This window comes from Carassius auratus, chromosome 30, assembly GCF_003368295.1.
Source record: "Carassius auratus strain Wakin chromosome 30, ASM336829v1, whole genome shotgun sequence".
NCBI classification, from domain to species: Eukaryota; Metazoa; Chordata; class Actinopteri; order Cypriniformes; family Cyprinidae; genus Carassius; species Carassius auratus.
In genome coordinates this window covers 1039220-1053495 of record NC_039272.1, presented here as the reverse complement: position 1 = coordinate 1053495, position 14276 = coordinate 1039220, and the positions used below count along the sequence as shown (strand labels likewise).

General features: G+C 33.7%; 1 protein-coding gene across 1 annotated transcript in view; it reads left to right on the top strand.

Annotated features, from left to right (window-relative positions):
* The first annotated feature begins 1335 nt into the window (after positions 1–1335).
* Positions 1336–14276, top strand: part of LOC113048763 (polypeptide N-acetylgalactosaminyltransferase 9-like) — an 81721-nt gene continuing 68780 nt past the window's right edge. Inside the window, exons 1-2 of the mRNA XM_026210598.1 lie at positions 1336–2170; positions 12617–12797. Coding sequence (XP_026066383.1) covers positions 1930–2170; positions 12617–12797 — 422 coding nt within the window. The 5' untranslated portion in view covers positions 1336–1929. The remainder of the gene's footprint in view (positions 2171–12616; positions 12798–14276) is intronic.

The following is a 14276-nucleotide window of genomic DNA, read 5'->3' as shown; positions in this document are numbered from 1 at the left end:
CTTTTATGTATTTCGGGAGAAGTGGATGAATTCACGTGTTGTAAATCCAACAGATCTGATTCTCTGAACTGCGTCTGCGGCACAAACTAAGATAGCGGCGCCCATCGCGCATACAGCTCAACTAACGCGATCGTTATAAAGGTGTTTAAACAACAAAACACTTCCACTTGCATATATTTGACAATCGGAATATCAGCCATTTCAAGCCATATCTAACAAGTACACAAGTCTACAAAATATATAACATTCCAGTGGTTTTTGGATATTTTAACAAAAAAAAAAAATCTTACATATTGTGCCTTTAAGGTTAAAAATATTAGTGTTACAAACCAGCATGTTTATATTTATGATAAAAATTAAAATAATATGAAAATAAACACCGGCCTGCAATATAAAGCAGCAAGACCGTGGTTTTTTTTGCCACAAACATTGAAGTTAGAAATGGCTGCACCTGCTCTTACCTTAAAAATAAGGTGGATAATGATCTCAAATGAATGGCATTTTGCGTGCATACACATTTAGCACATTTTGTAGAATTGTATTGTAATCTTACTTTTGCGGTTACAAAAACATTTGAAAATGCTTCTCGAAGGCCATTCCTTCATGGTAAACAAAACTTCTGGCTAGGCGAAAGCAGAAACAACAGCAAGAGACACAAAGAACAAACTAAAAAAGGACGAGGAAAGGAAATGACGTAGCATGTGGCCAAGAATGCTGACCCATACTTGGAATTTGTGCTCTGCTTTTACCCATCCAGGTGCACACACACAGCAGTAAATAGTGAACAAACACACACACACACACACACACACACACACACACACAGAGCAGTGAGCAGCCATTGGCCGGTGCCTTGCATAGAAGGTGGAAGAATACACTGGTTATTCACCTACAGTCCCTACCGAGACTAGAACCAGCGACCTTTGAGTTACAAGGCTGACTCTCTAACTGCCACGAATGAAGTAACTTGTCTTGAAGAAGAATAATGGTAGGCTATATTATCAGGGTCTATCTAAAGCTCTAGGTAATTTACAATTAAGAGAAGTAATTTCAGATCAACGTGACAGCTCATGTGTTTATTAATTTGTTAAGGACCCACTGATTGCTCACTATCCATTTGAAATGCCAAATTTGCACTTGAGGGTAAAATTGCAAGACATTATTCTCCTACAAACTCTCAGAGTTGTAATTCAATTGGCCAATCTCCGTGAAAACATTAGAATGTAATCCAGCAGCTTTCCTCATCATCTATCATATTCCAGCCTTTCATCCCCTCACGCGGTCTGTTGAATATTTATGAGTTTTCGCGACGTCACCGGAGCGCTGAGCAGCGCGTGAAAAGCGGGATGTGAGGGAGGGAGCATGCGGGGAGCGCGAGAGAAGAACGCTGCCATGCAAAGCGTCGCTTGACAGCGTCTTTTTCACTTCCACCTGCGTTCATCTCTTAAGGATTGTGGATTTAATCTAAAATCGCGTTCTACTTCGATGCATCTTTGCTTTAACAGATAGACGGAGTCCCGCGAAGGATGCTGCACACGAAGAATCATTGTTTGACATGCACTGACATTTAAAATGAGCCTTCTGAACTGTGCACATCTCGTGCTCTTCGACTCCTGAGTGCACAGCGTGATTAAACGCGTGCTTTTAATCGGAGCGGAATCTCCGTAGGCTGCTCTGACACATTTCTAAACGTTTGTTATGGGGGTCAACGCAGGAAACCGAGGCGGTGGGATTTGATTGCAACCTCTATTACGTGTTTTCGCTTATATATCGCATATGCATCATCGTTTATGCTCGCTGATCAGCTGTTAGGCTTGTGAAACTGCCGCTCGCGCGGGTTGTTGTGCGTGGTGCTGAAAGGACAGCTCCCTCCACAGCCGATCATATGGATCAATATTAGCGGTCTGACAGTGTCGCTCGCGGGCTTTAATGGCTGTGGCACGCAAGATCAAAACATTGCTGACGGTCAACATTCTGGTGTTCGTCGGGATCATCTTGTTCTCCGTCTACTGCAGGATCCAGGACCGATCCGAAGAGCTCGTGCAGATCGGGAGGCTCTCGGATCAGCGACTGCGAGGCAGGAATGCCAAAGTTACGAACTCCATGGACAGACAATCCATTCTCAAAAGGCTCGAGCGACTAGAAGATGTGGTCTATAACCAGTTAAATGGTATGTAGGCTTTAACCATCTTTGACGTTCACAGGCATTACATAATGCATGACAGATCAGTGTTTTATGGACATTTAGATATAATTTCATCTAGATTTACAATTTGGATTTTACTGGGATTGTCATCCTAATGCTTTAACACATGACAAGCAATAAATGTGAAGAAAAGCAAGATTAGGTGCGCGTAATCCTAATCTGATCAGAATATATCAATCAAACAGATTAAATGTACTGATTGTTAAACGTTATTGATTAAATATAAAGTGCTGTCAGAGAAATTAGAGAAAGGGCAGAATAATAGCAATGCCTGATTGTAACAGTAATGCATTTGTCCTGGGTTTCTAATATGAGGATTTTGTTCTGAAAGTTTTATTACATCATAAATACAAAGTTTGCATTGTCATACCTTTCCACATATGTATTAATTCTTATAAGAGTCATGTGAATTAATATCAAATCAATGTGCAATTCTGCATGTTTGTTTGAATCCTTATAAACTTGTAGACGTCATTTAATAAGTAGAATTTTTTTTTTTTTTTTTTATCTAGGCTGTTTTTTTACAAGCAAAATATAATGCAAGAAATTGCAGCAGTGAATCATAATTAAAGTTACTAAATATTGCAATGGTTCTACATTTCCTGAAATGTTTGAGAGACCTTATGAAGCGCATGGATTTAACATGGAAAATGGAAATTTTGCGTCTTGTCATTCAACAAATTGTCATATTTTTAGCTAATTTTATCAAGTTTTCGGCTGCCAATATGAAAGTCAGATTTGTTTAGTATGTTTTACAATTTTTAAATCCATTCCTTATAATCCCAATGATTTTACCTCAAAATAAGTGCAGTGAATAACCAGACGCTTTTCTCCGGGCCTTAAAATGTGATCTTGCATCCCATGCACTCGTCCTTGCCTTCACCACACATGTGCTCTCTCTCTCTCTCTCTCTCTCTCTCTCTCTCTCTCTCTCTACTGAGTTCTTTTCTTAGAATATTAGATCCCATTTCTTCAATCATTATGTTCCTGGATCATAGAACAGTTTCATCTGGAGAACATGTGAAGGTCATAGATCACGTGATGTGCTCTCTTTCCTTTAAACGTCTGTTAGAAGACCTGTTAGCTTTTCTTAGTGCATCTGTTTGATCTGATTGTTATTCTGTAAGACCGGCACCATTTGTGTATGAAGGGGGTCACTCTGTCAGTTTGAATTATCCTTCTTGCATTTGGAAGAAAGCCAAGAGGCACTGCTTCACAAAAAGCTCTCTAATGTGCCCTACTGATTGAGAGGGCTTTCATTCTGCACAAGTGCCACCACATATTTCCCCCGGAGGCTTTTCCACTCTGTAGAATTCATCAGTATGTCACAAATCTTGTTGATGTTGGGGCCGTTATACATTTTATTTTGACACATATTTATCTGATGTGCATAAAACTTGTGCAATAGTGCGAGGCACTCACCAATTGTATGTGGAATTGGTTTTCCCATGAGGTTTTCAAATTTGTGTTTTAATTTTTGCTTCGAATGGTGATTTGAGGTGTTTTTTCAGTTGTTTATTGTCCTGAGAATGATTATGATTATGCCAAGGTCCAATAGCATTTCTAGGACACAGCAAGTTTTACAAGAAATCAGTAATTGTTTGGTTGTTGATGGTGCCCTCGTGCATAGAAAGATCAAAGCAAATATGCTGTGAATGTTTATGTGACCATTACTTTGATGAATAATTTCCCAGAGAACATATAAAACATTAGCACACACAATGATTCGGGTTGGAGATGTACAGATGTGTCATCGTTTCCTACCCCCAACATTCATTAAATGAGAATTGTAGTTCACAGCGTGATCATGCACCAATTTTCTTTATTTTCGAGGGGGCATCAGTGGTGGGCCTGGTGAAATTGCAGTTTAACTTGACAGTCAGTGATCACTATGCATTGTATTGCATGCAGTATATACAAGAAGGTGTGACCTGACTGAATGGACAATATTTAGACATGAGTGGATGATCTTTACCACATTGTTTTACACACAAAAAGTAACCTACAGTAATCAATAAAGTAAATAAAAAAAAATATATATTTTTTTAAATTACAAGCACATTCCACCCTTGGGCATGGGCATGATGTCTGTGTATACACGCAATTAAAAAAAAAATATATATATTCTGAGTCATTTAGAATTAAAAAAAAAAAAAAAAAAAAAAAAAAAAAAAAAATATATATATATATATATATATATATATATATATATATATATGTATGTATATATCAGTAGAATAAGTATTTACTGTGGATTTACAGACAAGTTCATGGCCAGTTTGAATATGTGATGAGTTTGAGTATAGTTGAAAATTTGTTGAAAATATACTCACCCTCAGGCCATCCAAAATGTAGATGAGTTTATTTCTTCACTGGAACAGATTTGAATAAATGTAGGTTACCAGTGGATCATCTGCACTGAATGGGTGCCATCAGAAAGAGAGACCTAACAGTTGATAAAAACATCACAATAATTCACACAACTCTTCTCTGTGCATATTTCTTAGCCGGAAGCAACAATTTGAAGTTAATAGTGTTTTGAAGGATTGTGATGTTTTTATCAGCTCTTTGGACTCTCATTCTGACGGTACCCATTCACTGCAGAGCATCAGTTGGTGAGCAAGTTTCTTCAAATCTGTCCCAATGACGAAATAAATTAATTTACATCTTGGACGGCCAGAGGTTGAGTATATTTTCAACATATTTTCATTTTGGATAAACTATAAAGTTGTATTGTGACATTCTTCATTGTTTAATGAAAAGTGATGGTTGATTGTTCTGTTGGATTGCTTCAACCAACTAAATCTGACCTTAAGGAATAGTTGTGTAGCTAAAGTGTCTGAGGGAAGTGGAAATGTTACTATAAAACCTGAGTAGTTTGGCAATTACTTAAATAATGCATGCAAAATTGGTTACCTTGAGTCACAGGAGTCAAATTTATTTCCAATGTACAAAGCTACACAGTAGAGTAAACTACAACAGCATAGATTAAGGTAATCAGTGCAGGAAGTGTAATGCCATTTACCATTTGGACAAACTTAACAAGTGCATTTAACAGTAAAAAGCAAAGTGCAAAGAGCCATTCAGGGACAGATAGTGTGTCAACTCTCACACAGTTGTTTAGAAATGCTAGATTATTGTGGAAAGACCCTTTATCTGAATGCTATTAAAAATGCAGAGATATGAGAATATGCAATTAGCCCCCTGATTAGGCAGCAGATCTACCGTGAGCATTACCGCTAAAGTGTGCTTAATTTCTACAGCTGTAGTTCGGTTTATCTGCACAAACACAGTTACAGTCGACTGAACAGATTCCTACCTGGAAAGTTAAGTTAACAGAGAAGACTATATTACCAATCAAACTTTGGGTTAGGATACGATTTTTAAAATGAAGTCTCTTCTGCTCATCAAGGCTGCATTTCTTTGATCAAAAATAAAGTAAAAACAGTAATATTGTGAAACATTATTAACGTAAAAATGTTTTTTTCTTCTTCCTTTAACACATTTTCCTTTAATACAGTTCCTCCAGTCTTCAGAGTAACAACATTCTTCAGAAATAAATGTAATAGTTGATTTGGTGCCTAAGAAATATTTCTTATTATTATCAATGTTGAAAACAGTTGTGCTGCTTAATTTTGTGCAAACTTTTTCTTTTGAACTATCTATTTTTCGAACAGCATTTATTTGACAATATAAGTATTTACGTATTTTTGTAAATATGAATGTGACAATGCAAAAGCTGTTTCACATGTATCCTCGCTGAATAAAAGTATTTATTTATTTAAAAAATTATCCAAAATTGAATGGTTTCCAAATCTTTTGATGCCAAAAATTCCCAAATATGATAAATGCATAAATGTGACATTATGAAGACAGCACATTGTTTGCTAAATTACATAACTGAGTTTAAAAGAGTTTAAATTAAAAAAAAAAAAAGGTTTGAAAATTATGTTTAATTTACTCACTTGCATTTTAACACTGTATGGCTTTCATGAATGAAAATGTGCCATAAAGGTTTAAAAAAAAGATTTTATGAACATCAATTGGGTCCAATATTGTTCCTAACATGTCTTATGTTCTTCATAAAACAGGAAATGACATGAGGTGACTAAATTATGACATAATTGCCATTTCGGTTTAACTTTGGTTTAACTAAAAGAAAACAACCTTAGATGGATAGGCCGTTAGATGAAGCTTCAATGTAGTGTTCAAAGACAAGTTTAGGCAGTATATATGTGGTTTATCACACCATGCAGGAACCCCCTGTAGGGTTGAGGCTGTGTAGGTGTCCTGTTTGTCATGCATCTATAAAAAGTACAACCGCCCCGACATTGTTCTGATATAGTGTGCTGGTGCTATAGATAATGTAATTTCTCTGGCTCTAGTCATTTAGAGGAATAGATGAGATTCAGTGGAAGAAATGACAATATCTATAATTGCTCCCAATGTAACACATAATTTGGTACTGTACTGAAATACATGAAAAAAAAAATATTTGTATGTTCCAACTCTATGTCTTACTTTATGGTTATAAATCTGGCTTCGAGTAGGTATTTCACTACCATTGATGGTTTATGGCCCAGTACATTTTAGTGTCTGATGCATTCACAGTGGACTCTAAGGGGACTGTCCAATCCTGTCATTCATTCCCCTTAACCGCATTTTCCTCATGAATATTTATGCTGCACTAGCATCAGTTTTGACACGCATTTTTATATTCATTCAGCCCCTAAATCACCTCAGGAAGGAGTATCTCTTACCCCACGATTCACAGAGGGTCAGTAAGAACATTTATTTTATTTTCAAATCATGTTACATAATTTAAAGCAGTCCTGAGCGAAGTGAGGCAGAGCACTTTACGAGAAAGTAGGGGGTAAACATGACTAGTAGGATCACGGCTAGATCAGGAACGGATGACTAAAAGACCTTCACAAACACAGAGAGGATTAAACCGCATCGGCCGAGGCAGTGGCTGAAGGGGTCGTGACCTCTGTCGGTTGTTTATAGTGCACTGTTCACAAACAATGTGCATGGTTCATTTTTCCAATGTTTCCTAGTTCCCAGATTTAAACTTAAACTCTCGAATTAGAGTAGTCTTATGAGCTGTAAAACAGTGACCTCTAAGTTCCTCTGGGCTTGGATCTGTACTTCGGCTTTCAGGACGGTAATAGCTTATCATGAGTGAAGTATTCATGTTTAAGAACAAATGCATGGAATGTGCTTGAAAAAGAAAGTGAGCTATCTGAATTGAAGCTATCTGTCAAGAAATTCAAAGCTTTTGCCAAAAGTAGTGTAACAGGATGTGTTCATAAGCCATTTCTCAAAGACAGACTGCTGAGCTGCCTGTTAAAATAATGAGTCTGGAAAGGCCAGTCTATTACTGTAAGAGAGAGAATGTCACAGAGAGAGTTACTCTGTTCCTCTAATCAGAGATCATGAATTTTAGACACACAACCTTCACTTTTTCAGAAAAAAAAATGTGTTCTATATTTTTAGCAGACAAAGTACAAATTTTGTGACCAAAGTGTAAAAGTCAATTTTCTTTATTTTTTACTTTAATAATATGAGCAAATGTGTTTTTATTGACTGCATGACAGAAAGGAAGGCAACAAAATTGCAACTCCAGTGCTGACGTATTATTATTATTATTATTATTATTATTATTATTATTATTATTATTATTATTATTATTATTATTATTAATATTATTATTATTATTATTGAAACAGAAAATTGGGTCAGGGGTTTCTTTAATTAACATATGATGCATGGATTAATATTTTTTTTATATATACTATATTTCTAAGGGCAAACCAAATTATCATTTTTTTACTCAATTTTTTTTTTTTTTACACATAAGAAGGCTATACATTTTATATATATCCTAAAATTAATAATTATAATTTTTTTCATTATTTTAAATTACTATAATTTTTTATTTTATTTTATTATACTATTGTGTTTCTCTTAGGAGTAGTATGCAGATGACCTTAAAGCTAACAGATATTTTAATATTATACCATGGGATCTTTAAGAGGTGTTCTTATCTGTAGTTCAAGTGGACACTTTGAATTGTGATTGTGTGCAGATCTACGACATCGTTAAACAATGATACTTGGTTGTTGCTTTTTTTAATGAGTGAATTGCATTTCATGATTTGATGTACTGATGTCAATCTTCATGTGGAGCAGAACATATAGAAAAGTGCTAATGGTTTAGAAGCAGTTAATGATTCGTTTCTAGACTCCATGTTTATCTTATTTCTGGGGATTTGTTAACTAGAAGCTTCCAGATCATCAGTCTCTACTATGCTCTTTTCATTTGGAGGATGAAATAATGGCAAGAGAACTGTAGATTTTCTTTTAAAGGGAAGAAAACAGAGTAATTGCTTGTCCACAAACAGAGTCTGTTTCCTTTGGTCTTTGTAACTTAATTTCTTCAGCTCACTGTAATCACTGCTGTCTCTTTACAGCCTTCAAAGCATATTATTATCAGCATACACATGCATGCACACGCACATTTACATAGACAGAGATTAAGTAGTGACTTTGAGCTGAACAGAAGGGGGATAAATAATCTCCTTTACCAAATTTATTAGCAGCCACTAAAATAATCTGAGGAAGTCAGTTAGCTAGTTAGTTTGGAGGTTGAAAATCCCTAAATCTACTTTCGTATACTCTTAAAAATAAAGGTTGGAAAAGCTGCAGATTCATAGGTGCTTCCAAGGCATCAATGGTCCAGAAACGCAGAATTCTGAGTCGAATGATGGCTCCAACTAGAGTCACGTGTTATCTCCAAATTAATGTAATTATGACATGACGTGAACCCCAATTAAACCCACCTGAACCAGAGTTTAGCTCCCGCTCGAATGCACTTGCCAGGAAGTTTGTAGTAGCTGCTTAATTTCGTAGTCTGCGTCCTCTGGAGGTTGCTTTATACTCGCCGTGTACCTCTCATTTCAGAAAAGAAACCCATATAAAACGTGCTGTTATGCATAAATTATTGTTATTTAGTGTTCATTTTGTTAACGAAAACTATGATGAATAATATACAGTATAGTGATGAGCTTTTTTCGCCTTGACTAAAATGAGAAAATTATGTGACAAAAATAAGGTAGATGGATGATAACTGTGACTTTATTAACATGCAATATCATTGACGATAAAAGACGAAACTAAAATGTATTATAAACTTTTAAAAACTTTATAAAAATCTCTTTTTATTTTCGCGAAAAAAAAGGAGACAAAATATTATTGTGGACTGTTGTACTCACCTCTACTATGCCAGCTTTTTTGTGTGCGGTTGCCAGATATCAAGAATTCAAATCCCCAAATCAGAGCTTCTCTGTTTAAACGATTCATTTTCTGCCCAGTGTTTTTTTTTGTTTTGTTTTTTTTTTTTTGCGCAGATGCTCGCATTTCATGAAGGAAGATGCGACAATGATCTGAAAACAAAGACAAACAATTAAACTGAAATTTGTTGAATCTGTGTTCTTTCATAAGATCTAGACTACAGTACATTGTTTGCGATTGTGATTGCTGAATAATGCTTTAATAGAGAATCATTATCGCAATTTGTAATTTGGCTCTTGTAATATTTTAGTTTGATTTCACATTTTTTATAATATATATAGAGAGAGTACATACACTTTTGATATTAATAAAAAATGCAACCTCAAAATGAGACACAGCAACCACAAACTTCAATGCAAGCTGGTTGGAGTTAAACTCTGCATCAAGAAGAAAGATTGGACATCTTTTGTTTAGAAAACCCAGCCAAGTTGGTTTTCAGCTGGCTTAGTTGGCTGGCCAGCTCTTGACAACTGTCCAAAAACCCTCTAAACCAGCTTAGGATGTCTTGTTTTTTAGTTACATCATGCAATCATTGGCGAAAACGTTATTTAATAAATTGTCGAACTTTATATTCATGAAAATGACATGATGTTGCCCCTCGATATATTGTGTTGTATTAGCAGTACGCTGCATTAAGTCAGGTTCTCTCTGCCATAGACAGCTGGCTCTTAGGGATTAATGTCAAAATGCCAGGCCGCTATGTAATAGAATTCCCTCCAAACAGCCAACAGAGGCAGCCTTCGAGACAATGGCACAAACCCTCAGACGCTTACAGAGAGACATTACCATTTCAGCTCCAGCTTGCGAGAAAACCTCATGATCCAAGAACTCAGTCTCCAAGACAAGTCTGCACTCTGGGAGGTCACCGCTGCCAGGAGGAGAGATGCTTTAAGTAGATCAGCTGGGACGGAGCCGGTGGTGGTGCAAGTCTGGTTTCTAGGGTTGAGGGTGGGATTGGCTTTAATGTTGCACCAACTGCTGTTTGTAGAAGTGACCGGTTTGAAGTTAACGACACAATTTCTGCGTTTGGTTGCAAAGCATGGTTACCCAAGCCACCAGAGCCAAACTATCCAAGCAGACCCTCTCAAAAAACACTCTGTAAGGATTCATATACATTTTAATGATGTTTGTGAAATGATAACCTCACGATCAAAGAAGCTCTTTGCATGGAGGACTGGATTTCAACTGTGTAGCCTTTAGAAACATGGACATTCAGAGTAATGATGAGAGGAGTTCATGAAATATCATTAGAAAAATTAAATGTTTTAGTATCAATTTAAACTATTATTACTATATTTTTCAAAATGTATATTTAACTAATTTTGATTTAATTTTAAATAAAGTAATTTTAGCATTTAAACTTATTTGCTTGCCAAGAAAACATTTCAAATTTTCATCTAGTTTAAAAATAAAAAATAAAAAATTATCTAATGCATTTGTAATAAAACAGCATTTTTGTAATATGTTATGTGACGAAAGTGACTTTTATTAGTTTTGATTGCTACTAAACTTTTCTGAATATTTCACTTCACTGATCACATATTATATATTTTTAATGCATTATTTTGGTTCGTTCTAAACTGCATTTACTGTATGTATTATATTGAGAATACATGTATTACTTATTGATTTTAAAATATGACAAACAAAAAAAAGCATAATGATAGATGTTATTATATAAATGTCATGTAGAAACATGGACATTCAGAGTAATGATGAGAGGAATTCATGAAATATCATTAGAAAAATTAAATGTTTTAGTATCAATTTAAAATATTATTCTAAATTTTTCAAAATGTTTATTTAACTCATTTTGATTTTTTTTTTAAATAAAGTAATTTTAGTATTTAAACTTACTTGCTTGCCAAGAAAACATTTCTAGTTTTCATCTAGTCAAATAAAAATGCTAATAAAAAATGATCTAATGTTATTTGTAATAAAACAGCATTTTTATAATATGTTATGTGACGAAAGTGACTTTTATTAGTTTTGATTTCTACTAAAACTGATCACATATTATTTTATTTTTAATGCATTATTTTGGTTAGTTCTAAACTGCATTTACTGTATGTATTATATTGAGAATACATTTATTAATTATTGATTTTAAAATATGACAAAAAAAGCATAATGATATGACTCAGATGTTATCATATAAATGTCTAATAACAATATTGATTTGCTAAAAAATATCTCCCAAGTATTAGATAACTGTATAATATAGAATGTATTTTACAGTCGTGCACATGCTTTGCTTGGCATCTTCAAACATGCCACATTTTAATTATTGTTAATAATTTTTAATGCAGATTGATATTTTGTTTATCAAAAAGAGCAAGTAAAATAAAATAAACTGCAAGCTATTTCTGTCGTAGAAACGTGATAAATGTTTTTTGTAATTCAAGGCTTTAAATGAACATCTTTGGATCATGCACTTATTTCAGAAACGTGCTAGAAATTTTATGTAGTCATTAATAATGCAGTGAAACACATCATTTTGCTCTTTTAAATGTCAAAATGAAACGGCATCTTTAATAAGTCCGTTACACTTGTTTCATCTCTTTTAAAGAGCACAGCAAAGGCTTAAATCCTGGCTTTCAAATAACATGTCGATTATTCCGACCAAAAATATTCAGCAGAAAGAATGATTATTGTAATTAAGAACAGCCATATGGCGCTCACTATCAGATATAATGGATTTATTATTTTTTGTCATATTCTTTGGGGTGTCAAACTGTACAGCGTTTGATGTGCCGGAAACAACCCCCGCATCAGTCCCATTCTAATTAGCATAGAGAACAGATGAGACGTTTTAGGTGTATTTCCAAAGGGAAAGAAGTCTTACTCTGTACTGACAACCCTTTAAACATAGTTCACTTGCTTTCCACCTCTCCCCCCGGGAGGTCTGTATCAAAGAGGTGACAAAAGGCGAAGGTGGTGTCTCGGTGTCCAACATCCAATTATCGCTCTGTACTCTTGTTCAGCAGTTGTTCAACCGTTCTTATGGGATGTCCTGACCTTTGAAGTCAAACCTGTTTTTCCCCACATTGCTTGGCAGGTCTAGCCAAGCCCATGGGTCTGGTGGAGGGTCCTGGAGGTTTGGGAGAGGGCGGTGCTGCGGCCACGCTGGGGGTGGACAGCCGAGAGAGTGAAGGAAGGTACGAGGAGTACGGCTACAACGCTCAGCTGAGTGACCGCATCTCCTTGGACAGGAACATTCCGGACTACAGGCCGAAAAAGTGAGTGTGCTGCAGTGCCTTTAAACAAAGAACATGCCCTTGGAGGTGAGATAAGAATAGACACTGAGCCGCAGTGTGCTAAAGGGGTTTGTTCTAGTCTGTCTCACACTACTACGTGAAATTAAATCAAATAAATATGCAATTTAGCTTCTGTCTGATGAATTCTGTCATTATATTATATTATATTATATTATATTATATTATATTATATTATATTATATTATATTATTATATTATATTATATTATATTATATTATGCATGCATGATCATATGCAGTTTAATTTTTGTTAAAGTTTGAATAATTTTGTTGCATGTTGTCATCATTTTTATTAAGTTGATAATGTGTTTTTTTATAATTTTATATAGGGTTTATTAATTATTAAATAATGCTTAATGTTAAGTTGTTGTTTTGTTTTCTATATTATATTATATTATATTATATTGTATTATATTATATTATATTATATTATATTATATTATATTATATTATATTATATTATATTATATTATATTATATTATGCATGCATGATCATATGCAGTTTAATTTTTGTTAAAGTTTGAATAATTTTGTTGCATGTTGTCATCATTTTTATTAAGTTGATAATGTGTTTTTTTATAATTTTATATAGGGTTTATTAATTATTAAATAATGCTTAATGTTAAGTTGTTGTTTTGTTTTCTATATTATATTATATTATATTATATTATATTATATTATATTATATTATATTATATTATATTATATTATATTATATTATATTATATTATGCATGCATGATCATATGCAGTTTAATTTTTGTTAAAGTTTGAATAATTTTGTTGCATGTTGTCATCATTTTTATTAAGTTGATAATGTGTTTTTTTATAATTTTACATAGGGTTTATTAATTATTAAGTAATGCTTAATGTTAAGTTGTTGTTTTGTTTTCTATAAAATATGTAATTATATTATATTTTCTGTTTTAATGTAATTTTTTGTTAAAGTTTTAGTAATTTTGAATTGTTGTCATTTTTATTAAGTTTTGTTTTTATGTTTATATAGATTATTTTTGTTATTGATTATTATTTACTATTATCCAATTTTTTATATTCTTTTTATTTCAGTTTCAAGTTTTATGCATCAAGTTAGACAAAATGTTAATATGTTAGTATTTTATATAAACAATTTAAATATTTTACATAATTTTAATAAACTCCCTTTTTTATTTCAAGTAACAATTTTATAAATGGCTTTTGTTTTAGTTTAATATAAGAACCCTGTGTTCTACAATGAACGTTTAAAGATTTTATCGATTAAAAAAAACTAGTTTTTTACCATGTTCGACAGAAAATAGAAACAAAATGAATGTGAATCATGACTGAATTTTAATTTTGGGGTGAACAATTCCAATAATTATTTACAGGAAAATATTCACAAGATATTTGAAAATATTCATTCTGTTCTTTGATATTTTCTGGAGGGAAAATAACATTTGTG